General features: G+C 46.8%; 1 protein-coding gene across 1 annotated transcript in view; it reads left to right on the top strand.

The window, feature by feature from the left end:
* Window positions 1-1,226: 1,226 nt before the first annotated feature.
* The window catches only part of LOC144683184 (voltage-dependent L-type calcium channel subunit alpha-1S-like), a 258,879-nt gene continuing 232,972 nt past the window's right edge, over window positions 1,227-27,133 (top strand). Inside the window, exons 1-2 of the mRNA XM_078546145.1 lie at window positions 1,227-1,311; window positions 26,510-26,721. Of these exons, the coding sequence (XP_078402271.1) occupies window positions 1,227-1,311; window positions 26,510-26,721 (297 nt within the window). The remainder of the gene's footprint in view (window positions 1,312-26,509; window positions 26,722-27,133) is intronic.

A 27,133-nucleotide genomic window follows, 5' to 3' on the forward strand; every position in this document is an offset into this window, starting at 1 on the left:
GTCAGTGTGACAGACAACAACAGTACCACCCTTGTCAGCAGGTTTGATGACAATGTCAGGGTTGGACTTGAAAGAACGGGGTTCAGCAAGTTCAGAGAGAGACAGGTTAAAGTGGGTGAGGGGAGCAGAGAAATTGAGACAACTGATGTCACGCCGACAGTTCTCAATGAAAAGATCAAGAGAAGGTAAGAATCCAAAGGGAGGGGTCCAGGTGGAGGGAGAATATTGGAGGCGGGTTGAACGGGGAGAGGACTGCTGCCCAAAGAAGTGAGCAACGGATCCTTTTACCCACCTCCAATATTCTCCGTCAACCTGGACCCCTCCCTCTGGATTCTTACCTTCTCTTGATCTTTTCATTGAGAAATGTCAGCGTGACATCAGTCGTCTCAATTTCTCTGCTCCTCTCACCACACAAACATTCCACACAGTGCCATGCTCACACTCACTCCATCTGTTTTCATGCAGAAGTGGCTGACACGCAGGGAAGAGTCCCAGACCGGGAGTGGAATGTCCCACGTTAGACCCCTAATTCACGTTGAGGTGTGTGCCGTCGCGCTGACTGGTGAGTACGTAGACCGAGCCTGAGGCGACACTGAGGTCATGGCAAATGCCCATGTGAGAATCCTGCACCACCTCTTCCCTCTCTCAATGCAAATGTGAGTGCTCTCTCTCCTGCTTTTGACTCTGCTGCCATGCATTAATTATCTCTACTTTGGTTCACAGGGAGTTCTGCCAAGCGACTGACACCCTCAGCCAGCCAGTCCCTCAGCTCCATCCAGGTCCTGATCTCCAGCAAAGAGGACACCCCCTTCCATTGAAGAGCTGGAAATAAGCAGCCTGGAAGACCCATCACAAAGCTTACCCACACCCTCCACCAGAGCAGAGATACACACCTCAGTGGGACTTAGATTTGGAGCAGGCTTGGGTTCACAATCTAGTGGTCACTGCACGGACACATGTCCACAGCAGGAGGAGGCAGGTTCAGCTGAGCTCCCTGGTGCTCGGATAACTGCTGGGGAAGAGGTATCTATGAAGTCTGAATCAGATGACGAGCCTCTGGATTTGGCCTTCCAACTTATTGTGGAGAGTCAGCAGAATGCGGGGAACATCATGCAGAGCTGTTGGAAGCCCTCAACAGAGTGGCACATGTGTTGGAGGAGTATATCCGCCAGCTCTCTGATGAAGTGGCGCCTACATGTGTGTGTATTGAGGTCTCCCTGGGGAAGATGGTGGAGGTCATGGAGACCCTGGTGCAGCAGAATGCGGGGATGCCCATCGCAGTCGCCGTAGGTGACTTCCTGCAGTGGCAACGTGAGAGGGAAATGGGACACCTTGACATCCCTCCAGGTGCTCCTTCCCATCAAGGAGTCAGGCTGGGGCTCTTATGTACCTGAAGGGAGGAGGAGTGGCAGCTGGAGACCCCTGGGTCAACCACTCAGTAATCTCAGAGGCTGTCCGCTCCCTCCGAGTCCACTTTGCCTATGACCACCTCAGCCTTGTTCTCTGTCACTGCAGAGGGAGCAGCTGGCCCACAGGAGGACAGCCAAAGCAATCCAGGAGGGCCCTCACCTCAACAGAGGACCCACCCAAAGTCCTCAGAGGCAACAGGGCCAGCCATTGCATAGGTTGTCTCTACTCCTCCTGCGGAGGTCAGGGCAGCACCTAGAAGGAGTGGTAGGCCTGGAAAAGTTAAGAATTTCTGATCAGAAGTGGCTGCATGGGTGAACACATTTTGCCACTTTATAATCTGAAAATATATTCACTTTCACTGAGTAATGTGTTATGGTGTCTTTGATTTTCATTTACAGGCTTCGCGAGTCCTCCCCACCAGTGCAGCTGCATACAGCCGGACCACAAGTGATTCTGCAGGAAGAACTGTGTGTGTATGTGGTAGGGCCTTTTGGAGCCTTGTGCAGGCACTCTCCCTGCATGCGGAGCCTTCCTCCATCACACTCATCTTAATGTCCCGAGGATTTTCAATGCCGCCTGCTGGGGTTCTCTTTCAGTTGTCTATCTGAGCTGACCTGTATCTCCACCTGCCCACTTATCACACTTATGCAGCACCCTCCAGCACCCTACCCCAGTCACCCATGTCCTTTCCCCCCATCACCGTTGACGCTCCTGACATCACCTTCCACCTCCCCACCGTCACCTACCAACCAGAACCCTTTTCTTTCCAGGATGTCCAGGTGAATGTGTATGTTCCCTACCACCCTGAGAATCCCACCCCCATCCACACTGACCTCCCCAACCTCCTCCTTCCCACCCTAAGGGTCGGTGTCTGCCTCCGAGTCCTCACCAACCACCCTCGCCTTGCCTTCTACTGTTACCTTTGCACCCTCACCTTCCCACACTTCCAGCTCACTCTGCCCCCTCTCATACTCGCCATTCCCTCATACCATGCCCATCCTCAGTTTGCACCCCAGGAGGCAGTCCCCTCCCTTGTACATTCAGCTGGATATCCTCCCTTACACCCTCCTCCACCCTTATTCCCTCCTTCCTGCTGACTCCTTCCTTCCCTTGGACTCCTTCCACCCCCTGAACACCTTCCTCCTCCTGGACTCCTTCCCCCCCACCGAACTCCTTCCTCCTCCTGGACTCCTTCCCCCCTCAGAACTCCTTCCTCCCCTGGGAATCCTTCTCCACCCGCCTCCAAATTCCTTCCTCCCCATGAAATCATTCCCCTCTCCGGACTCCTTCCCCCCTCTGAGCTACTTCCCTTGCAACTTCCTCCCCACCTTACAGCTACCTCCCCAGTGGCCGTGTTCTTCCTTGTTACACCCTCCAACCCGGAATCCCTCACCCCCCGCCCAACCTTAGCCCCACTCACACCTTCGTTCCCCCTCTCCAACCTCACCTCCCCCAACACCTTTGTTCCCCCCTCTCAACCTCATATCCCCGCCCTGGTTCATCTTCCTCCCCCAGCCAAACCTAGACATTCCTCTCCCACCACCGCCGCCCCCCCCCGACCCCCCACCCGGTACACCTTCTTCTCCCACTCGCAGCTAGACCTTCCTCAACCCCTCCTTGCTGATCATCTGTAGCAGCCCATGGCCAAGACCATGATATTCCGAAGCAGACCCCAGACATCAACGGAGACCTCCCAGCTTCCTTGAGCTGCTTTATGGTGGAGCCATGTCCATGAGAATCTGCCCAGCATGCAATACATGTATTCCTCCAGGGTCCGGCAGCTGTAAGGCTCCAGCATCTTCTGCTCTTTGGATGTCGGCAATGTGAACAAGGCCCTAATGATAAGTCCCGACTTCTGCACATCACACTTCTTAAGACGTGTTCTGGGCCGATGTGTTTTCCTGCTGACGTGAGTGGTAAATTTGACGTGGGGAATGATTCTGGTGAGCAGGGCTTATAATTAGATGCAGATGTATTAAAATGACGTTCCTGATGTGCGATGACGGGAAAAGTGGCCTGCCATTGATGGGTGGAGCGGGCAATCGCAAGCTGGTTTCATGACGGTGTGAAACTGATTTTTGGACTTCCTGTTTTTGGCCTTCCTGCCATATTGTCTGCTCACGCTGCTATGATGCCTGATGCCAACGGGGATGGAAAATTCCAGCCATAGTCTTATTGGGTGTAAAGTTTGCCTCCATTAACATATGTAGTGTTAAATCAACTGCACAATGCCTTTCAGCCTTGGGATACCTTGCCAAGGTGTAAGCTGACCTGTTGTTTCTATAGGAGTGCAGAATACTACAGCTGAGCACCTACAGGCAATGGTCATACTGGTGGACCCACAGGCTATCAATCTGGTTAGGAGGAAATGGTTCCCCTTCCTCCAGCCTGGGAATTCTGCTGCAGGGAGGCAGCTTCACCATCTTCAAAGCTCCCACTGCTGCTGGCGATGTCCTGACTGATCATTCTAGCTGATCAACTACATCATCAACTGCATCATCAGTGCTGCTGGACGATCTGCTGCCAACAGCATATTGGACGCTACATCCAAACTCCTGATGGAAATGGTAAAACATGCCAAGCTGCATGGCATTTTCAGCAACCCTGCAGATAGAGTGCGGCGCAGCTGCACCTGTTCAAGGCCAGATGGGTCCGTCCGCTCCAGGATAGATTTCCTGTTTGTGTCCGAAGAATTCATGGTCAGAACCACTGATGTCAAGCCAGTATTCTTTGATCTACCCCCTACTGGCTGACTGTCATCTACAGGAAGACCAGAGGGTTGGCAGGGGGACAGAGAAGCTGAATGTTAAACTGTTCATCCCAGTAAACATTGATGAACTCAAAAGGGGCTACAAAGATTCGAGAATCTTGAAACCCTTCTTTGAGTCCCTGATGCACTGGTGAGAAGTGATCAGTGTGAACTTCAAGAGGTTCATTATACTCAAAGGTCTTCAGAAGGTGAGAGAGATGGAGGGAAATGTCCCAGCTCCAGAAAAGCATGCAGAATCTGCTCCTGCTGCAGTCTGTGGGGTCAATGTGCAGAAGGATCTCCAAGAGGTGAAGAGTCAGCAAGGATCTCTCTGCTGCAGAGGCCTCCACTTCTGGTCCAGAGTGTGCACCGTGGAGCAGGATGAGATGTGCTTGTGTTTCAGCTTCCAAAATGTACACATATAGAGCTCTGTGATAAGCAGCCTGAAGGAAGAAGATGGTCAATAATATCAAGGCAGCCTGACATACTGAGGATCAACAAATCCTTTTATGTTGGGCTGTACAATGTGAAAAACACAGCCTCCCAGTCCTGCCTGTCCTCTATAAGGAGGTCTTAGACAACAGTACATGAGAGTGCCTGGACAAACTGCTTACTCTGGATAAGCTGACAAAGACTGTTGTGTCCTTCAAGACGAGTAAAACTCCTGGAAGAGACAGTTTACTGGCTGAATTTTATTTGACTCTGTGGGGTTAGATTAGCCCAGACCTGCTGGAAGTATACGAGAGTATGCTTTTGACCAACAACATGCCAGAATCCATGAGGAAAGGCATCATTAACCAAATCTAGAAGCACAAGTGGGAGAAGGAAGAAATCGGAAATTGGTGGCCCATTTCGCTGCTGAATGTGGACCACAAAATTCTGTCCAAGCTCATCATCAATGGGGTCAAGTCTGCTCCTGAGCTGGTAATCCACCCTGATCAGACCTGTGCTGTACTCGGCAGAAAGGTTTCTGATAGCCTCATGTTACTCAGGGATATGATTCAGCCTTGACCAGGACAAAACCTTTGACAGAATATTGTACACCTACATGATGGATGTGCTCTCCAAAATGGGGTTTGGGGAAGGAATCTGCTATTGGATCCAAACATCAGTAGTGCAGTTTCAATCAATGGGTGGGATTTGGAAAGTGTTCTGATCAAATCTGAAGTCAGGCAGGGTTGTCCTCTTGTTCATGTGCTGTAGCAAACCTTCTATTAAATCCATCAGGAAGGATACAGGCATAAGAGGGGTGTCAATCCCAGGCTACGGTAGCTCTCAGGTCAAAGGCTTCCTGTACATGGATGATGTTGCCATCTTCTATTTGGATCTGCTGTTGGTTTGCAGATTGATGAGCATCTGAGGCCAGTTTGAACTGAATTCGGGAGCAAAAGCAAATTGTGGCAATAGTGAGGCCATTTTTCTGGGGAACTAGGCTGACCGATCCTTTGTCCCCTTCACCATCAAGTCAGGTGCTTGGGATATTCATCCACCACAGTATTATTACTAATGTGGCTTGCCTAATCTATATGGAGCAGCTGGGGAGTGTGCCAAAAACTGGGAGGTATAGTCATGGTGGAACAGAACATGGGCACCTAGGAGCAACGCTCCTTCTCAAAGGCATTGTAACTGAATGCACGAAGCATTCGCAATAAGGTAGACAAATTAACAGACCAAAAAGATTTTAACGGGTTCGACATGATTGCGATTACAGAGACATGGCTGCAGGGTGACCAAGGCTGGGAACTGAATATCCAAGGATACTCATTATTTAGGAACGACAGGTAAAAAGGAAAAGGAGGTGGGGTGGTTGTCGGAGATTAATCATACCAAGACATCATTTAGTACTTAGAAACCCCATTTATTACTTGTGCACAAGGGAGAAAACACAACGAGAGCTATTGTACCGTCTCATAGTAGAATACACGCAGACCTGTTAAAAGCATTTTTACAGCCAATCAGTAAATTTTGCACAAACCTATCTGCTTATTTGCATAAGTTAACTGACCAATCCATATTTCAGTAAATTTTCATTCCCAGCACAACAGATGTTGTGCTTACGCAAATGCTTATCATGATCCTGATTACATTCGGCCTGAGAAAGAACAAAATGGAATGTCTCAGGTCTCATCCTACAACTGTGGTCAGACAAGATGATATTGTTCTCAAGGTTGCAGTATATTTCTCTCAGGCCTAGGCATATAATTCAATTTCCCCATTAACCCTTTTAGCACTAAATGGGTTCCCTGTAGGTGTCTAGGCCACCACACGGTGTTGTTAGTTAAGGATGAAATCAGTGCAATAGTGACAGAGGATATTTGCTCAGAAAATCTAGATGTAGAATAAGTCTAGTGGAGCTAAGGAGCACCAAGAGGTAAAAAACATTAGTGGGAGTTGTCAAAAAGCCTCAAAACAGTAGTGGTGAGATAGGGGATGGCATTAAATAGGGAATTAGAGATGCATGTAATAAGGGTGCTGCAGTAATCATGGGTATCTTTAATTTGCATATTGACTAGGCAAGCCGAATTAGCAATAATACTGTGGTGGATGAATTCCTGGAGAGTGTACGAGATGGTTTTTTAGACCAGTATGTCAAGGAACGGACTAGGGAACAGGCTATCCTAGATTTGGTATTGTGCAATGAGAAGGGTTTCATTAATAACCTTGTTGTGTGGGCTCCTTTAGGAAACAGTGACCATAACATGATAGAACTCTTCATTAGGATGAAAAGTGAAGTAGTCTGATCCGAAACTAGGGTCTTAAATCTGAACAAAGGAAACTACAAAGATATGAGGCAAATTGGCTAAGGTAGATTGGGGGACTTCATTAAAAGGCATGACGGTGAATAGACAATGGCTAATATTTAAGGAAAGAATGTATGCATTGCAATAGTTATACATTATTTTCTGGTGCATAAACACAATAGGAAAAGTGGCCCAACCGTGGCTAACAAAAGAAATTAAGGATAGTATTAGATCCAAAGAGGAGTCATATAAAGTTGCTAGGAAAAGTAGCAAGCCTGAGGATTGTGAGCAGTTTAGAATTTAGCAAAGGAGGACCAAGAGATTGAGTAAGAGGGGAAAAATATAGAGTATGAGAGTAAACTCCATGTGATATCAAGAAACGGCTGAAGGCACTGAATACTGCAAAAGCTATGGGGCCTGATAATATTCCGGCAATAGCACTGAAGACTTGTGCTCCAGAACTTGCCGCGCCCCTAGACAAGCTGTTCCAGTACAGCTACAACACTGGCATTGACCCAGCTATGTGGAAAATTGCCCAGGTATGTCCTGTCCACAAAAAGCAGGACAAATCCAATGCAGCCAGTTACAGCTCCATCAGTCTACTCTCGATCATCAGTAAAGTAATGGAAGGGGTCATCAACAGTGCTATCAAGTGGCACTTGTGTAGCAATAGCCTGCTCACTGATGCCCAGTTTGGGTTCCGCCAGGGCCACCCAGCTCCTGACCACATTACAGCCTTTGTTCAAACATGGGCAAAAGAGCTGAACTCCAGAGGTGAGGTGAGAGTGACTGTCCTTGACATCAAGGCATCATTTGACAAGAGTGTGGCATCAAGGAGCCCTAGCAAAACTGGAGTCAATGGGAATCAGGGGGAAAACTCTCCACTGGTTGGCGTCATGAAGATGGTTGTGGCTGTTGGAGGTCAGTCATCTCAGCTCCAGGATATCACTGTAGGAGCTCCTCAGGGTAGTGTCCTCGGCCCAACCATCTTCAGTTGCCTCATCAATGACCTGCCTTCCACCATAAGGTCAGAAGTTGGGAGTTCGCTGATGATTGCACAATATTCAGCACCATTCGCGACTCCTCAGATACTGAAGCAATCCATGTCCAAATGCAGCAAGATCTGGACAACATCCAGGCTTGGGCTGACAAGTGACAAGTAACATTTGCGCCAGACAAGTGTCAGGCAATGATCATCTCCAACAAGAGAGAATCCAACCATCGCTTCTTGATGTTCAGTGGCATTACCATCACTGAATTCCCCATTATCAACATTCTGGGGGTTACCATTGACCAGAAACTGAACTGGACTAGCCATATAAATACTGTGGCCACAAGAGCAGGTCAGAGGTTAGGAATTGTACGACGAGTAACTCACTTCCTGATTCCCCAAAGCCTGCCCACTACCTACAAGGCATAAGTCAGGAATGTGATGGAATACTCCCCACTTGCCTGGATGAGTGTAGCTCCCACAACACTCAAGAAGCTTGACACCACCCAGGACGAAGCAGCCCACTTGATTGGCACCACATCCACAAACATTCACTCCCTCCACCACTGACGCACAGTAGCAGCAGTGTGTACCATCTACAAGATGTATTGCAGAAACTCACCAAGGCTCCGTCAACAGCACCTTCCAAACGTACAACCACTACCATCTAGAAGGACAAAGGCAGCAGATAGATAGGAATACCACCACCTGGAAGTTCCCCTCCAAGTCACTCAGCACCCTGACTTGGAAATATATCGCCATTCCTTCACTGTTGCTGGGTCAAAGTCCTGGAACTTCCTTCCTAACAGCACTGTGGGTGTACCTACACCACAGGGACTGCAGCAGTTCAAGAAGGCAGCTCACCACCACCTTCTCAAGGGCAAATAGGGATAGGTAATAAATGCTGGCCCAGCCAGTGATGCCCACATCCCATGAATGAATAAAAAAAAACTTGCATGGAACATCAAGGTGAACTGTAAAATCTTCTGTAAGTATGTAAAAAGAAAAAGATTAGTGAAGACAATTGTAGGTCCCTTTCAAGCTGAAACAGGAGAATTTATAATGAAGAACAAGGAAATAGCAGAACAATTAAACAACTACTTTTGTTCTGTCTTCACAGAGGAAGACACAAATAACTCCTTAGAAATGCTAGGAAGCCAACGATCTAGTGAGAAGAGGAATTGAAGGAAATTACTATTACTAAAACAATAGTGCTGGAGAAATTAATAGGACTGAAGTCCTAGAAATCCCCAGGGCCTGATAATCTACATCCCAGGGTACTAAGGAAGGTGGCCATAAAATTAGTAAATGCATTGGTTGTCATCTTCCAAAATTCTGTAGATTCTGGAACACTCCCTGCAGATTGGAGGGTGATAAATATAACCCCACTATTTCAAAAAGGAGGGAGGGAGAAAACAGGGAGTTACAGAACGGTTAGCCTAATATCAGTAGTAGGGAAAATGCTAGAGTTTATTATAAAGGATATGATAACAGGTCACTTAGAAAAGATCAGTGGGATTAGATAAAATCAACATGGATTTATGAAAGGGAAATCATGTTTGACAAACCTAATGGAATTTTTTGAGGATGTAGCTAGCAGAGTAGATAACGGAGAACCAGTGGATCTGCTGTATTTAGACTTTCAGAAAGCTTTTGATAAAGTCCCACATAAGAGGTTAGTGTGTAAAATTAAAGCACATGGGATTAGGGGTAATATATTGGCATGGATTGAGAATTGGTTAGCAGACAGGAACAGAGAGTCGGAATAAACGGGTCTTTTTTGGAATGGCAGGTGTTGACTAGTGGGGTACCGCAGGGATCAGTGCCTGGGCCTCATCTATTCACAAAATATATCAATGATTTGGATGAGGGATCCAAATGTAATATTTCCAAGTCTGCTGATGACAAGAAACTTGGTGGGAATGTGAGTGGTGAGGAGGATGTTAAGAGGCTTCAATGTGATTTAGACATGTTGAATGAGTGGGCAAGTACATGACAGATGCAGTATTACATGGATAAGTGTGAAGTTATCCACTTTGGTAGAAAAACAGAATGGCAGAGTATTATTTAAATGGTGATAAATTGGGAAATTTTGATGTACGAACGGACCTGGGGGTCCGTATACACCAATCACTGAAAGCAAGCATGCAGGTGCAGCAAGCAGTTACGAAGGCTAATGGTATGCTGGCCTTCATTGCGAGAGGACTTGAGTACAGGAGCAAGGATGTCTTACTGCAGCTGTACAGGGCCTTGGTGAGACCACACCTGGAGTATTGTGTGCAGTTTTGGTCTCATTACCTAAGAAAGGATGTACTTGCCATAGAGAGGTGCAGAGAGGGTTCACCAAACTGATTCCTGGAATGGCAGGATTGTCGTATGAGGAGAGATTGGATTGACTAGGCCTGTATTCAACTCCAGTAGATGTTCCAGCAACTTTGGGTTTTGCTTTCCCTCAGGAAGCCAGTATCTCAGTAAGTCCTCCTTTAAATCATCCGTTATATTCACATGCTCCTTATGAGGGGGCCAGATGTGGGTTATTGCCGAATGTTCAACTGTTGTTGGGGCCCGGGGGCGGAAGCAGAAACTTGAGTTGATCAGTGGGCAGTGGATGTTACCATACTGGTACTGGGGCTTGTTGGTGGTCATGTAGTATTCCCGTTCTCCATGGTATACCATCTGCATTGGTTCATGGAGGGTGCTAGAAATTTCAAGGGTACAGTTCAGGGTGGTGTTAAAACATTGGAAGTTCTCGTTCCCTTCCCTAGTGGGCAGACGACATTATTCCCTTTGTCTCTACACCCAACAAGCGAGATTCATGTAAAGAGGGCTCTCCTCTGGGTTGCATATTTGGACAGGGTAGTACTTTAGCCAATTGCCATCTCTTATGATCTTGATATTTTCTATCTTGTCGAAGTATGGCCCGGACCATACCTGTTAATCACAAGTGTGTGGTGACACAGCATTTAGCTCTTCGGTACGCTCATATCAGTCTTTTCAGGGTGCATAATTTCCACCTTTGGGCACCCAGGTTTGTAATGTGTCACCCGTGATCCAGTCTGGCACATCTCCACTGTGGAGTTGGGCCAAATTGTGCCGGACTTCTCCCACCAACCATGTGCCAGGCCATGCACACACAGTCCCTGCCTGCACGTGTGAAGGTCTGATGTAGGAATGCTGACACCTGGTTAATGGTGAGGGCATGGTTGTGGGAAGATTCCACAGGCGCACCCTCCACCTGCCTTAATCCCTCCAAAACTCCCTCAAACCGTTCCGGCGACACACTTCCTAGCCTGTTAAGTTGAGGCTCAGGGAATCTGAGGTCAGTTATTACATTTGGTATGTATACAATATCAAAACATTTATCACGACACTTGATGCTTCATCGGGGAGGGTCAGGCTTGTCTCTTTTTCCTTGTCCCCTTTGCTCAGGAGATTCCGAGGGTACTTCTCATGGTGCCATTGTTCCAATCCCAAGTGCCCTGGGATACATCTTAGGCACACTTGTTTGTTATCAGTGATTTTTAAGGGCTCCTGATCACAGTTGGCATTGCTTGAGCTCTTGTAGAACAGGCCTGTCTGGGTCCCTCGGTCAACTGTCTTGGTTCCTTCTACAATGAGGCTTTTTGTGGTCATCAAACATATTAGCAATATCACGGTATTCATGTCCCTGTAAGAGAGACCATAATGGACGCCGGTTGTCACTCGTTAGTCTTAATTATTCTTTGCGCTTCCATTGTTTTAAATCTCTGTCCAGTGTTTCCACCAGATTTTCCCTTTCATGTACATGCATGTGCACATATCACTGGTTGTCAGGACCTTGCCAGAGGGGTGCTAAGCCTGGTTTTGCAGGCAGGGCCCTGACCATCACCTGATCCCCTACTTCTGGCAATCTTTCCTTTTCTACTGCCTCATCCATTTCCATATCCCTGATAATCTGTTGGTCCCTAACATCCTGACTCAAGTCATGCAATTGCTTACACAAGCCTTTGATGAATCATTTAATCCTTTCCCAAGCTGGCTTTATGTCCTCACTCATGACTTGTCTGGTCATTAGTTCGAATGGGGTTAGTCTGGTCACTCAATTAGGAGTTACCCGCAGTCTCATCAGGATACTGGACAGCAGATTGGCCCAGCCCTTGCTGGTTTTGACAATGGCCTTGGAGGGCTTTGAGAGTTCTTCTCATTCTTTCCACCATCCCCGAGCTCTGTGGGTGGTATGGTATATGGAACTTCTGCTTAACTCCCAACAGGGTTCATGCCTGTTTACTTATTTTAACTGCAAAATGTGTTCCCTGATCTAAGTCTATCTGAAGGGGTATTCCCCATTGGGGTATATTTTCTTCAGCAAAAATTCTTGCTACAGTATTAGCGGAACAACCTCTTGTCGCAAATGCTTCGATCCATCAGGTGAACTGGTCTATTATGACTCAGCAGTACATCATGCACTGGCTGGGGAGGCAATGGCCTGGTAAAGTCTATCTGGATGTGTTCCCAAGGCCCCTTGGGTCTGGGCTGATAGGCTATTTTGATTTTTACAGCTTTACCAGTGTTAAACTGGGTGCAGGTAACACATCACTGACAATGTTTTGCCACATCCCTGCCCATTCCCAGCCACCACGAACACCACTGCAGATACCCAAGCATGGCCTTCCTCCCAGAATGTTGGTTTCCATGCTAGATCTTGAGCAGGTTTCGTCTCATAATGAGACACATGGTTGCACTCCAGGTGCACCCGGTATAAGGGGATGGTCATGTACACTCCTTCAATACCCTTTACCAACACCTTGGTACTTACTTTACTCTCTGGTGGAAAGGTCATGCCTTTCATTGGAAGGTAAACATAGGCAGGTAAAATAAAGGAAAATGCAAAGTTATTTTACAAGTACACTAAGAGTAAGAGGATAACTAGGGAAAGAGTAGGGCCCATTAAGGACCATAGTGGTCATTTGTGTGTGGAGCCGGAAGACGTAAGTAAGGTTCTAAATGAATATTTTGTGTCAGTGTTCACAAGTGAGAGGGACGACGTGGGCATGGAAATCAGGCAGAAGGACTGTGATATCATTAAAGAAATTAGCATAGAAAGGGAGGAGGTTCTAAGTGGTCTGGCAGGCTTAAAAGTAAATAAATATCCAGGCCCAGACGAAATGTATCCCAGGCTGTTGAGTGAGGCAAGGGAGGAGATAGCAGGGGCGCTGGCAATAATTTTCAATACCTCCCTGGCCACAGGAGAGGTGTCAGAGGACTAGGGGACAGCCAATGTTATTCAAGAAGGGAGGAAGGGATAAACCAGGGAACTACAGGCCAGTCAGTCTAATCTCAGTGGTGGGGAAACTATTGGAAGCAATTCTGAGGGACAGAATTAATCTACACTTGGAGAGGCATGGATTAATCAAGGACAGTCAGCATGATTTTGTTCAGGGGAGGTCATGTCTGACCAATTTGATTGAATTTTTCGAAGAGGTAACCAGATGTATAGATGAGGGCAATGCATTTGAGTAGTCTACTTGGACCTCAGCAAGGCTTTTGATAAGGTCCCGCATGGGAGACTGATAACGAAGGTAAGAGCCCCAGGGGTTCCTAGGCAATTTGGCAAATTGGATCCAGAATTGGCTGAGTGGCAGGAAGCAGAGGATGATGGTCAAGGGGTGTTTTTGTGACTGGATGCCTTTGTCTAGTGGGGTTCCACACGGTACTGGGTCCTTTGCTGTTTGTGGCATATGTAAACGATTTAGACTTTAATATAGGAGGATTGATCAGTAAGTTTGCGGATGACATGAAAATTGGTGGGGTAGTAATTAGTGAGGAGGTTAGCCTTAGATTACAGGAAGATATAGACAGGCTGATCAGATGGACTGATCAGTGGCAAATGGAATTTAATCCAGATAAGTGTGAGGTGATGCACTTGGGCAGGACAAACAAGGCACGGGAATACACGATGAATGGTAGGACCCTGGGAAGTACTGAGGATCAGAGGGACCTCGGTGTGCATGTCCACCCTAAGGTAGCGGGACAGGTAGATAAGGTGGTTAAGAAGGCATATGGGATACTTGCCTTTATTAGCTGAGGCATAGAATATAAGAGCAGGGAGGTTATGCTGGAACTGTATAAAACGCTGGTTCGGCCACAACTAGAGTATTGCGTGCAGTTCTAGAATCCACTTTATAGGAAGGATGTGATTGCACTAGAGCGAGTGCAGAGGAGATTTACCCGGATGCTGCCTGGGCTGGAGAGCTTTAGTTATGAGGAGAGATTGGATAGACTGGGGTTATTTTCCCTGGAGCAGAGGAGATTGAGGGGGGACATGATTGAGGTGTATAAAATTATGAGGGGCATAGATAGGGTAGACAGGAAGGAACTTTTCCCCTTGTTGGAGGATTAATAACCAGGGGGCATAGATTTAAGGTAAGGGGCAGGAGGTTTAGAGGGGACGTGAGGAAGAATTTTTCACCCAGAGGGTGGTGGGAATCTGGAACTCACTGCCTGAAAGGGTGGTAGAGGAAGAAACCATCATAACATTTAAGAAGTAGTTGGATGTGCACTTGCGATGCCATGGCATACAAAGCTATGGGCCTAGTGCTGGAAAATGGGATTAGAATAGTTAGGTACTTGTTTGACCGGCGCAGACTCGATGGGTCAAAGGGCCTTTTTCTGTGCTGTAGACCTTTATTACTCTATGACTTTTCCCAGCAGTACAGTTTGGCTGGCCCCTGTAGCCCTCAGTATCACTATAGACATACTCGCCTCACTCTGGGGAAATGTGACCACAAAATTCTTGTAACTATCAGGGATTTTTTTGAACTCACCTGCACTCACAGTAGTGTGTCTACAGGGATTTGCTGCTATAGTCAGAGCAATAGCCTGGTCTGCTATACTCTCTGTCTGACTCGCATTTTCTGTGCAGGGGTTTGTGTGCCCCAACAAATCCCACAGGTTTTCCCCGTAGCCTCCAGCAATCAGCACAGATGTATCCTGCCTTATGGCAGCTGAAACATACAGGCTTCCTGACAATCAGTCCGCCTCTCAGCACCATCCTTTCTGGCCTAAGGAGGGCCTCCTGTATTTCCAGCTGTCCCTTCTCTCCCATGGGTATTCAGTTTCCTACCACTGTCGCACCTTCTATCCTTCTCAGATGGTTGGGGGTGACTGTGGAAGGGATTCCTTTGGGATGAGGGTTTGTGGACAAGCTCATAATCATTGGCTCGGGTTGCTGCCTATCTGGCCCCTGTTACGCTCTGTTCCTCTATGAGAGTTCTTATCAGGAAGGGTATGGAGTTTTTGATCTCCTTGAGGAGAATTATTTCACAAAGGTTTTTGTAGGTGGCCTCAATTTTAAGCGACCATACCCGCCGGTCAAAAGCAAGCTGGTTAAGCCGTTCAAATTCCAAGTATGTCTGGTCAGGCCATTTCCAATGAGCCTAGGCTCTCTCTTTCCCGCTGCACTTTGTTCTTGTTGAGTTTTAAACTTAGGTTGCTAGGTTCAGATGGCCTGGGATCTGGAACTGGCAAAATCTGGTTGCTTGACTTGCCAATGGGTAAATCTACACTGACTTCATTTTCAGTCCTCCTGTTGTTTTCACAACAGTCTTTTAATTCTTCCCATACTACCTTCCTTTGTTCCTTTATTTCTAGAGTGGGTTTTCCCCAATCTGTCCCACATTCTCTGGGACTTTATTACCTCCAGGTGCCCGTTCAGATTCCACTGAACTCATCTGGGGCACTTCAACTATGTGAGGTATGCTCCTCGCTTGCTGCCTGCTAGCTTGGGAACTTTGCTCATTCCTATTTAATTTTTTAAAGAAAGTGTCTGCTAAGCACACCTCTGGTGCATTTCTCTCACTGACTACTGCTTTCACTTCAGTAATTTTCCTGTTATTGGCTCTCTCGTGGTTTGCATTCTCCATCTGTTGGACCCTTGCAGAAATTTCCTCAGTTCTCTTGAGTCTCTGTGGAATTTCTTTTTAGCCTTCCTGGTGTCCACGGTCTCTGCAGACTGTTCTGGACCTCTGCTAGCCTCTGCTTGGCCCTACATCCTGCTTGGTCAGGAATAGATCTACACCTTGTAAGGGCAAGCTTGGAATCACCCAAACTGTTAGTAGTCCTGTAACTAACTTCCTTTACAGGTATATCTTGAATAAGGGAACCTCCATCCATTCCCCTGTTCCTTCATCAGCACTCTGGCATCTGCTCTGCTTTTGGTCAGAAAACCTCCATCTCCTGCCACAAGTCTGTGTACATGCAGTAGGAAAAAACAGTTCGGACCAGTACTCTTACTTTCCAGTTTTTACTGGTGTTCCATTTTAAGGTATACAAAACCAATTCGGGCCAGTATCCTTACTTCCCAGTTTTTACTGTTTTTTTCATTCTGGGCACCCAGTATCTCTGAGAATGCTTATCTCTTTTTCTAGTTCCTGAGAAAAGCTAGAGGTCATTTCCATTGAAACAAAAGGTTTTTAAAGCTATCTGGTCTGTTCCTGTTACATTGGAACATAAAGCTACAACTTTCATGGCCATGGACACTGTTTTAACTGCAGAGTCCCCTGTTGGTTTACCCTGCAATGCCAACAGTCTGTCTTTACATGTCCAGACTTGCCACAGTTGAAGCAGCTTGAGTACATCCTTCCCTTTTCCTCTCATGAATTCTCTTCTTGAAAGTTGGGATTTGGTCTGTGCTTTCTACCCCATTCTCCTTCTCTTTGAAGCCTATTTCTCCTCCACCTTCTGCCCTTTCACTATTCCCCATGTCCTATCATTCTCCCACTTTCTGTCCTCCCTGAACCTCTGGAGATTATTAGGAAAGGATTTTCCTTGGTTGAAGAGTTTGAATGTAAGCTGATAATCATCTGCCATTATAATAGCATCCTGCACCCTTTTAACTCTTTGTTTCTCAATATCGGACCTAATGTTAATTGGGATATTGTTATTAAATAGTTCCAGTAGAATTACCCCCCACATGCTTTTAGAGATCTTACCCAACGGTCAAAAACCACATGTTTCTCTCTCAAGATCAATGTAGGTCTTGGAAAGCCTTTTTCAGGAATTCCTGAATTTCTGATGGTACACTTCAGGTTCTAACTTGTATGCATTTAAAATGGCAGATTTTGTCTGTTCATAATCCACAGATTTTTCCTCTGACAACATGGAGAAAGCTTTGCGAGCTCTTCCAATTAATTTGCACTGCAAAAGGAAGACCCAGGACTCTTTTGGCCATTTTAACCTCTTAGCAATTTTCTGAAATGATATAAAGTAAGATTCAACTTCCTCTTCATTAAATTTAGGCATTAGCCATAAGGGTTTCAAAAAGTCAAGGTTTTGCTCTGAATGCAACTCAGTATCTGAATTTCTAATGGCACCTGCATTATCCAATTTCATCCCTTTCCAACTCAAATAGCTTGACCTCTCTCTCTTGCATTTCTCTTTTCCTTTCTTCTCTTGCTCCTATTTTCCCTCAGCATATACATTTGGAACTCTAAATCCATTATTCACATGGCAATTTCCTTATCTGTTTGCATTCAACCTAACACTATTCTGTCAGTTTCTGGTTCTAGGTTTGTTTCCTTTGTTTCTGATTCTATATCAAAGTGATTAGCTAGAACTTGGATGCATTCAGACTTCTGTGCTTTTGGTCTTATATTTCCATCTATCTACTTGACTATGGCTCTTAGTTCCTCAATAGTTAATGCTGTTAATGCAGTCCAAGTTAGCTCGTCCTGTGCTACAAAGTTTTTGGCATCGAATGTGGCCATTTTAAGCACTTAACACACTAAAACTACAAGAAAATCTGTTGTTTTTTCTTTACACTTTCGTGATCAATTTCACTTCCGCTTCCAATTTCTTCATTGTCCAATATTTTCAATCCTGGCTTTGAGCCCAACTTGTTACAGGCAGGGGTGAGATGTGGGATAATTTCCCCCCTTTTCCCACTTCTTGACTAACTGCAATAAGATGTGTTTTAAAGAAGAAATGTTTTAACCACTTGAGTGCTGGTGCTCTCAAGAACAGGAACAAGGTGGGCTTTCTCATAGGTTTAGAAGGAATAAACATTTATTTTTCTCAACACCTGAAATAAAAACACAACAACAACTACACACTCATTCATGCAAGACAAACGCAAGAAAATGCTACAGCATGTACTTAGATTTTGTAAAGAGTCAAAAAGATCACTTCTATTATCAATCCCTAAGATAGTATTTGGAACCATTGCAGGCCTGAGAATTCTCCCTTTGTTCATTGAAGAGAATGGAGGTTGGAAGTTTCTAGCAATTAACTCACAGTGGCTTACTCCGAGCAACAGCAGGTTTCTGGCTTTTCCAGTTGAAGTTGTGGTCGAGGCCCTGTAATGAAGGTATAGTTCCGCAGGTAAAACAAATTAACCCCACTTCTCTGCCTGTGGTGGATTTTCTAGGCAGAGTTCTTCCTTTTACTGGGTGAGATGGCTTCCCTCTGAACCTTTGTATCCTAGACTCCCTGCTCTGGGCTGTCCTTGTGAATTAATTCCTTAAATGAGCCAGTTTCTATCATGCGACCAAAGTATCAATGCTCCCATTGAACAAACAACGGGGTGTGAATGTCAGTCATTTGTACTGAGTGGAGTAGAGTGGATTTCTACAGGCATATAAATAGTAAAAGGCTGGTAAAAGGAGGATTGGGGCTGATTAGAGATCAAAAAGTATATGGAGGCAGGGGTGCATAGTTGAGGTTTGCCAAGGAAAAAGATGCTACCCAGGATTTCATGAATGAGGAGGTAATTCAGACACTGGAAGGGTTCAAAATTGATAAGCAGGTGGTATTGGATAGGTTATCTGTGCTTAAAGTTGATAAGGCACCGGGACCGGATGAGATGCATCTGAAGATACTGAGGGAAGTGAGTGTGGAAATAATGGAAGCACTGGCCATAATTTTTCAGTTTTCCTTAGATTCAAGGGTGGTGCCAGAGGACTGGAGAATTGCAAACATTACAACCTTGTTCAAATAAGGGTGTAATAATCTCATAAGCCCAGCAACTACATGCCAGTGAGTTTAACTTCAGTGTTGGGGAAACATCTAGAAACAATAATTTGGGACAAAATTAATACTTACATGGACAAATATGGATTAATTAAGGAAAGCCAGCATGGATTTGTTAAGGGAAAATCGTGTTTAGCGAACTTGCTGGAGCTTTTTGAAGAGGTAACAGAGAGGGTTGTTAAGGGCAATGCTGTTGATGTAGTGTACATGGACTTGCAAAAGGTATTTGATACAGTGCCACACAACAGACTTGTGAGAAAAGTTACAGATTATGGAATAAAAGGGACAATAGCAATATGGATATGAAATTGGCTGAGTGACAGGAAACACAGTATGGTTGATAGGTGTTTTTCAGGCTGGAGGAAAGTTTGTGGTGGTGTTCCCTTGCTTTCCCTGATATATATTAATGATCTAGATTTTGGTGTACAGGGCATAATTTCAAAATTTGCGGATGATACAAAACTTGGAAACATCGTAAACTCTGAGGAGAGTGTAGAACTTCAAAAGGACATACATAAGTTGGTAGAATGGGTAGACTGGGCAGATGAAGTTCAATGTGGAGAAATGTGAAGTGATTCATTTTGGTAGGAAGAACGTGGAGAGACAATATAAAAGAAAGGGTACAACTCTAAAGGGGCGCAGGAGCAAAGGGACCTGGGTGTAAGTGTGCATAAGTCATTGAAGGTGGCAGCACAGGTTGAGAATGCAGTTAATAAAGCATACAGTATCGGAGGTTTTATTAACAGAAGCATAGAGTGCAAGAACAGGGATGTTATGTTGAACTTGTACAAGTCAGCCTCAGCTGGAGTATTGCGTCCAGCTCTGGGTGCCACACTTTAGGAAGGATATAAAGGCATTAGAGAGAGTGCAGAAAAGATGGAATGAGGAACTTCAGTCATGACAATAGATTGGAGAAGTTAGGACTGTTTTATTTGGAGAAAAGAAGGATGAGAGGAGATTTGATAGAGATATTCAAAATCATGAGCGGTCTGGACAGAGAAGATAGGGAGAAACTGTTCCCAATTGTGAAAGGATGAAGAATGAAAGGGCACAGATTTAAAGTAATTGGCAAACGAAGCAAAAGTGATACGAGAACAAAACTTTTTCATGCAGCGAGTGGTTAAGGCCTGAGAATGTGGTGGAGGCAAGCTCAATCAAAGCATTTGAAAGGGAATTAGACTGTTACCTGAAAAGGAATAATGTGCACGGTTATGGGGAGAAGGCAGGAGAATGGCACAAAGTGAATTGCTCATCGAGAGAGCTGGCGCAGACACGATGGGAAAATGGCCGCCTTGTGCACTGTAACAGTTCTGTGATCTGCGATTCCGATTCACACCTTTCTTTGTGGCATTTCAATTTGCAGACGCTAAGTCTGGGCAACTATTGCATCTCTGTTTATGTAAAAATGTAGAAAATAGTAACTGTTAACTCCACAAGTAATCTGCTGTAATCTAATGTCTCTTCAATGGAATATCCTGAAAAGGTCATTTACATTTTAATGACTTCCCAGAAACATGCCAAGACATGAGATTTTTTTTATTTTTCGTTCAAGGGATATGGGCTTTGCTGGCTAGGCCACCATTTATTGCCCATCTCTAATTGCCCTTGAGAAGGTGGTGGTGAGCTGCCTTCATAAACTGCTGCAGTCTATGTGGTGTAGGTACACCCACAGTGCTGTTAGGGAGGGAGTTCCAGAATTTTGACCCAGTGACAGTGAAGGAACGGCAATATATTTCCAAGTCAGGATGGTGGGTGACTTGGAGGCGAACTTCCAGGTGGCGGTGTTCCCACCTATATGCTGCCTCTGTCCTTCTAGATAGTAGTGGTCGTGGGTTTAGAAATTGCACTCTGGGGAGCCTTGGTGAGTTCCTGCAGTGCACCTTGTAGATGGTACACACTCCTGCCACTGTGCATCGGTGTGGACGGAGTGAATGTTTGTGGATGTGTTGCCAATGAAGCGGGCTGCTTTGCCCTGGGTAGTGTCAAGCTTCTTGAGTGTTGTTGGAGCTGCACTCATCCAGGCAAGTGCGGAGTATTCCATCACTATTCTGACTTGTGCCTTGTAGATTATGGACAGGCTTTGGGGAGTCAGGAGGTGAGTTACACGCCACAGGATTCCTAGCCTCTGACCTGCTCTTGTAGCCACAGTATTTATATGGCTAGTTGTGTTTCTGGTCGATGGTAACCCCCAGGAAGTTGATGGTGGGGGATTCAGCGATGGTAATGCCATTGAATGTCAAGGGGCGATGATTAGATTCTCTCTTGTTGGAGATGGTCATTGCCTGACACTTATTTGGCATGAATGTTATTTGCCACTTGTCAATGGGAAGCCTGGATGTTGTCCAGATCTTGCTGCATTTAGACATGGACCCCTTTAGTATCTGAGGAGTCAAGAATGGTGCTGAACATTGTGCAATCATCAACGAACATCCCCACTTCTGACCTTGTGATGAAAGAAAGATCATTGATGAAGCAGCTGAAGATGGTTGGGCCTAGGGCACTACCCTGAGGAACTCCTGCAATGGTGTCCTGGAGCTGAGACGACTGACCTCCAACAACCAGAACCATCTTCATTTGTGCTAAGTATGACTCCATCCAGCAGAGAGATTTTCCCCGATTCCCACTGACTCCAGTTTTGATAGGGCTCCTTGATGCCACACTCGGTCAAATGCAGCCTTGATGTCAAAGGCAGTCACACTCACCTCACCTCTGGAGTTCAGCTCTTTTGTCCTTTTTGAACCACAGCTGCAATGAGGTCAGAAGCTGAGTGGCCCTGGCAGAACCCAAACTGAAAATCAGTGAGGAGGTTATTGATAAGCAAGTGCTGCTTGATAGCATTGTTGATGACTCCTTCTATTACTTTACTGATGATCGAGAGTAGACTGATGGGGCGGTAATTGGCCTGGGTTGGATTTGTCCTGCTTTTTGTGTACAGGACATACCTGGGCAATTTTCCACATAGCTGGGTAGATGCCAGTGTTGTAGCTGTACTGGAACAGCTTGGCTAGGGGCGCATCAAGTTCTGGTGCACAAGTCTTCCATACTATTGCTGGAATATTATCAGGGCCCTTAGCCTTTGCAGTATCCAGTGCCTTCAGCCATTTCTTGATGTCACGTGGAGTGAATCTGTGATGCTGGGGACCTCTGGAGGAGGATGAGATGAATCGTCCACTTGGCAATTCTGGCTGAAGATTGTTGTGAATGCTTCAGCCTTATCTTTTGCATGGGTGTGCTGGGCTTCAACATCATTGAGGATGGGGATATTTATGGAGCCTCCTCCTCCAGTGAGCTGTTTAATTGTCCACCACTATTCATGACTGGATGTGGCAGGACTGCAGAGTTTAGATCTGATCCGCTGATTGTGCGATCGTTTAGCTCTGTCTATCACTTGCTGCTTATGCTGTTTGGCACGCCAGTAGTCCTGTGCTGTAGCTTCACCGAGTTGACACCTCATTTTCAGGTATCCCTGGTGCTGCTCCTGGCATGCCCTCCTGCACTCTTCATTGAACCAGGGTTGGTCCCCTGGCTTGGTGGTAATGGTAGAATGGGGGATATACTGGGCCATGAGGTTACAGATTGTAGTTAAGTACAATTCTGCTGCTGTTGATGGCCCACAGTGCCTCATGTTGCCCAGTCTTGAGTTGCTAGATCTGTTCGAAATCGCTCCCATTTAGCATGGTGGTGGTGCCACACAACATGATGGCGGGAATCCTCAATATGAAGGCGGGACTTGTCTCCACAAGGACTGTGCGGTGGTCACTCCTACTAATACTGTCATAGACAGATGCACTTGTGGCGGGCAGGTTGGTGAGGATGAGGTCAAGTGTGTTTTTCCCTCTAGCAGCTATGTCCTTTAGGACAGGGCCAGCTCGGTCAGTAGTGGTGCTACTGAGCCACTCTGGGTGATGGACTTTGAAGTCCCCCACCCAGAGTACACTCTGCGCCCTTGCCACTCTCAGTGCTTCCTCCAAGTGGTGCTGAACATGGAGGAGCATTGATTCATCCGCTGAGGGGTGGGCGGTACGTGGTAATCATCAGGAGGTTTCCTTGCCCATGTTTGACCTAATGCTATGAGACTTCATGGGAACCAGAGTCGATGTTGAGGACTCCAAGGGCAACTCCCTCCTGACTGCATACCACTGTGCTGCCACTTCTGCTGGGTCTGTCCTGCCGATGGGACAGGACATACCCAGGATGATGATGGTGTCTGGAACATGATCTGTAAGGTATGGTTCCATGAGTACGACTATGTCAGGCTGTTGCTTGACTAGTCAGTGAGACAGCTCTCCCAATTTTGACACAAGCCCCCATATGTTAATAAAGGCGACTTTGCAGAGTCGACAGGGTTGAGTTTGTCGCTGTCGTTTCTGGTGCCTCATTCCTTTGAGACTTTTTAGCGGTTTGAGTGGCTTGCTAGGCCATTTAAGAGTCAACCACATTGTTGTGGATCTGGAGTCACATGTAGGCCAGACCAGGTAGGGACGGCCGATTTCCTTCCCTAAAGGACATTAGTGAACCATTTAAGCGTTTAAGACAATTGACAAAAGTTTTGTGGTTATCATTAGACTTTTAATTCCAGATTTTTATTGAATTAATTTTTCACCATCTGCCATGGTGGGATTCGAACACAGGTCCCCAGAGCATTACCCTGAGTCTCTGGATTACTAGTCCAGTGAAAATACCACTATGCAACCGCCTCCCATCAAAATGTACAGAAAACGAAAAAGGTCATCTGACCTCACCCCCTCACCTCAATTCCATCTTGTCAAGGTAAATTGTCCACATTCCACGCTGCTTTTAAAATGTCAAATTTCTATTTTCTTCATAAGTTCACAGGCATATGACGTGAGTGTTTCTCTTCCTCGATAATTTAATTTCATAGTTCCTTTTTGTCTTAATTATTATTTTTTTTACTTATCTCCTAATTTCTTCATTGTCTTTCATTTCTTGCACTCCCCATTGTCTCTGTTCTTAATATATTCCTCTGGCCTAACCCTCAACTGTTGCCACACGGCTTTATTCATTCACTAGTTTTTAGTTTGTTCTTTCCTTTTAGCGGAATGTATGTTTCCTGCTCTCTGTTGTTTTACATCATTGTTTGTCAATATAGTTGCCCATTTCATTTCACCAAGTTCTATTCTCAACCCCTCAAAGTCAACTTTTGCCCAATGTATTAACCTGTTTTTTTGTCATACTTATGTCTTTCTGTATCATCTTGAAGTTTTTAATATTATTTCCACTATTGCCTAGATTTTCCCCTTTTACTTCTCTTATTACTTCTGGTTCATTCCCCATTACTAGGTCTAATAGAGAATCTTTCCTCGTTGGGTTTTTTATATTGGGTTAGAAAGGAGTTCGATACACATCATAGGACCCATGGGTAAAAACCACGGGTCATGATCCCAGCGCCAATCATTTGGGATCGAAGCTCTTAGGTGGCAATTGAGCAAGAGACTCTGGCCGGGACGTGAATACTTTTTCCCAAATGGTTTGTTGATGGACAGCATTTCACTGCCCTGATTTGTCATTCATTCAGTGCCCTGATTGGCTCTGCAGTTCAGCGCTTCAATTGGCTAATCGGGAACTTCGTTAGACGTGCTCGTCATGGAGGAGGTGTTTTAAATGTTTGCTGTGGCGAATGACGGACAGTCCTGAGGCTCCAGGACAGATGCGCACATGAAACGATCGTGGACAAAACTGTTTATCCCCGCACAACAATTCCGCCCCCCCACACGCCCAACAACTACCCCCTCCCCCCCACATCCCCAACAACTCTGGCCGAGTAGTGGATAGTGTAGAGGATAGCCATAATCTCCAAAACGATATAGATGTAGGTGGAGTGGGCGGTAAAGTGGCAGATGGATTTTAACATCGAGAAGTGTGAGGTCATACATTGAGGGAGGTCAGACAGTTACAGGGATTATACAATAAATGGGAATATACTAAGAGGGGTAGATGAAGTGAGAGATCTTGGAATATAAGTACACAGGGTCCCTGAAGGCAGTAGTTCAAGTAGACAAGGTTGTGAAGAAGGCAATAAGGAATGCTCTCCTTCTTTGGCAGAGGTATAGAATATAAAAGTAAGGATATAATGTTGGAATTGTATAAAACACTGGTGAGGCCACAACCGGAGTATTGTGTGCAGTTCTGGTCACACTACAGGAAGGACGTAATAGATCTGGAGAGAGTGCAGAGGAGGTTTACAAGAATATTGCCAGGGTTAGAAAAGTGTAGCTACGAGGAGAGTTTGGATAGGTTGGGGTTATTTTCCTTAGGACAAAGAAGGCTGAGAGGTGACTTGATTGAGGTGTACAAAATTCTGAGGGGAATAGATAGATTGGACAGGTTAAAATTGTTTCCCTTGGTGGAGAATTCGACAATCAGGGGACATAGATTCAAGATAAGTGGCAGAAGGTGTAGGGGGGACATGAGGAAGAACTTTTTTACGCAGAGGGTAGTGGGTGTCTGGAATTCGCTGCCCGAGTTGGTGGTAGAGGCAGGAACTTTAACTCTTTAAAAAAGTACCTGGATCTGCACCTTAAGTGCTGTAAGCTGCAGGGCTATGGGCCGGGTGCAGGAAAGTGGGATTAGAAAGGGTACCTGGGTGTCCTCGGGCTGGCATGGACAAGATGGGCCGAACGGCCTCCTTCTGTGCTGTAACTTTTCTATGGTTCTAACTACCCCCTCCTCCTCCCTCGCACAATTCCGCCCCCCAAACAACAACCCCCACCTCCCACACTCCCAACCACCCCCTCACCCCCAACTAGCCCCTCCTCCCCCCACGTCCCCAACAACTACCCCCTCTCACCCCACGCCAACAACTACCTCCTCTCCCCCACACCCCCACCTACCCCTTCCCCCCCACCTACCCCCTCCTCATCCCACACCCCCACCTACCCCCTCCCCCCCACCTACCCCGCCTCATCCCACACCCCACCTACCCCCTCCTCCCCCAACTACCCCCTCCTGCCCCACTCCCTCCACGCCCCGAACTCCCCCTCCCCCTCCCCGCCCCCAACTCCCCCCTCCACGCCCCCAACTCCCCCTCCCCCCCAACTCCCCCCTCCACGCCCCAACTCCCCCCTCCACGCCCCCTCCCCCCTCCAACTCCCCCCTCCCCGCCCCCTCCCCCCTCCAACACCCCCCTCCCACGCCCAACAACTACTCCCAACCCACCCCGCTCCCCTGCTCTTACTCCGGGTGGCACCTATTTTCACCATTAAAACGGGCTCAGTGGGAAAAAGTTTGGAAGAACTGTTGTAGGAACTGCATTCCCTATCCCCTAAAGCTTTACCTACTTTTTCTGTCCAATAATATGAGGGTAATTGAAATTCCTCGTGATTATTATTCTATAAATTTTACTCATTTTCTTAATTTGTCTGAATATTTCTTCCTCTATGATCCTTTCACTACTAGGATCACCTCTTTCTTTCTCTCTCCCACTCTTTTCCTTTATCTTTTTCTTTCTCTCTTCCCCCTTTCTCTCTTCCCCTCTCTCTGCTCTTGCTCTCTCTCCTCAGTCCTGGTGCAGCTGTCTGTCTGTTCTTTGGATCAGTCCCAGTCGAGTTGGTTTTGCGCTAATTTTATCCTCTGGTATTTCTTGCTGCTGCTGAGCCGAGGTCAGCACATCGCACTGGGCAGAGCGGAGGCCGCGGAGCGGAGCTGCGATGGAGCCGAAGCCGGAGGCAGACGGTGATTTGTCCCAGAAGAAGCGGGCGGACAGTAAAAAGGGGAAGAAGCCGCTGTGTGTGGGGCCGCCTCGCCCAGCCCGGTCCCTCCTGTGTCTGACTCTCCAAAACCCGCTCCGCAAACTCTGCACCAGCGTGGTAGAGTGGAAGTATCCTTCAGAGAGAATGGAGGAGGAGGAGGGGGAGGGGAGAGGAGGGAGGGGAGGGAGGGGGGAGAAGGAGGGGAGGGAGGGGAGGGGAGGAGGGAGGGGAGGGGAGGGAGGGGGGGAGGGGAGGGAGGGGAGGGGAGGGAGGGGAGGGAGGGGGGGAGAAGGAGGGGAGGGGAGGGAGGGGGGGAGAAGGAGGGAGGGAGGGGAGGGAAGGGAGGGGGGGAGAAGGAGGGGAGGGGAGGGAGGGGGGGAGAAGGAGGGGAGGGAGGGGAGGGGAGGGAGGGGGGGAGAAGGAGGGGAGGGAGGGGAGGGGAGGGAGGGGGGGAGAAGGAGGGGAGGGAGGGGAGGGGAGGGAGGGGGGAGAAGGAGGGGAGGGAGGGGAGGGGGAGGGAGGGGGGAGA

Source organism: Cetorhinus maximus, chromosome 8 (assembly GCF_964194155.1).
Source record: "Cetorhinus maximus chromosome 8, sCetMax3.hap1.1, whole genome shotgun sequence".
In the NCBI taxonomy this organism is placed as follows: Eukaryota; Metazoa; Chordata; class Chondrichthyes; order Lamniformes; family Cetorhinidae; genus Cetorhinus; species Cetorhinus maximus.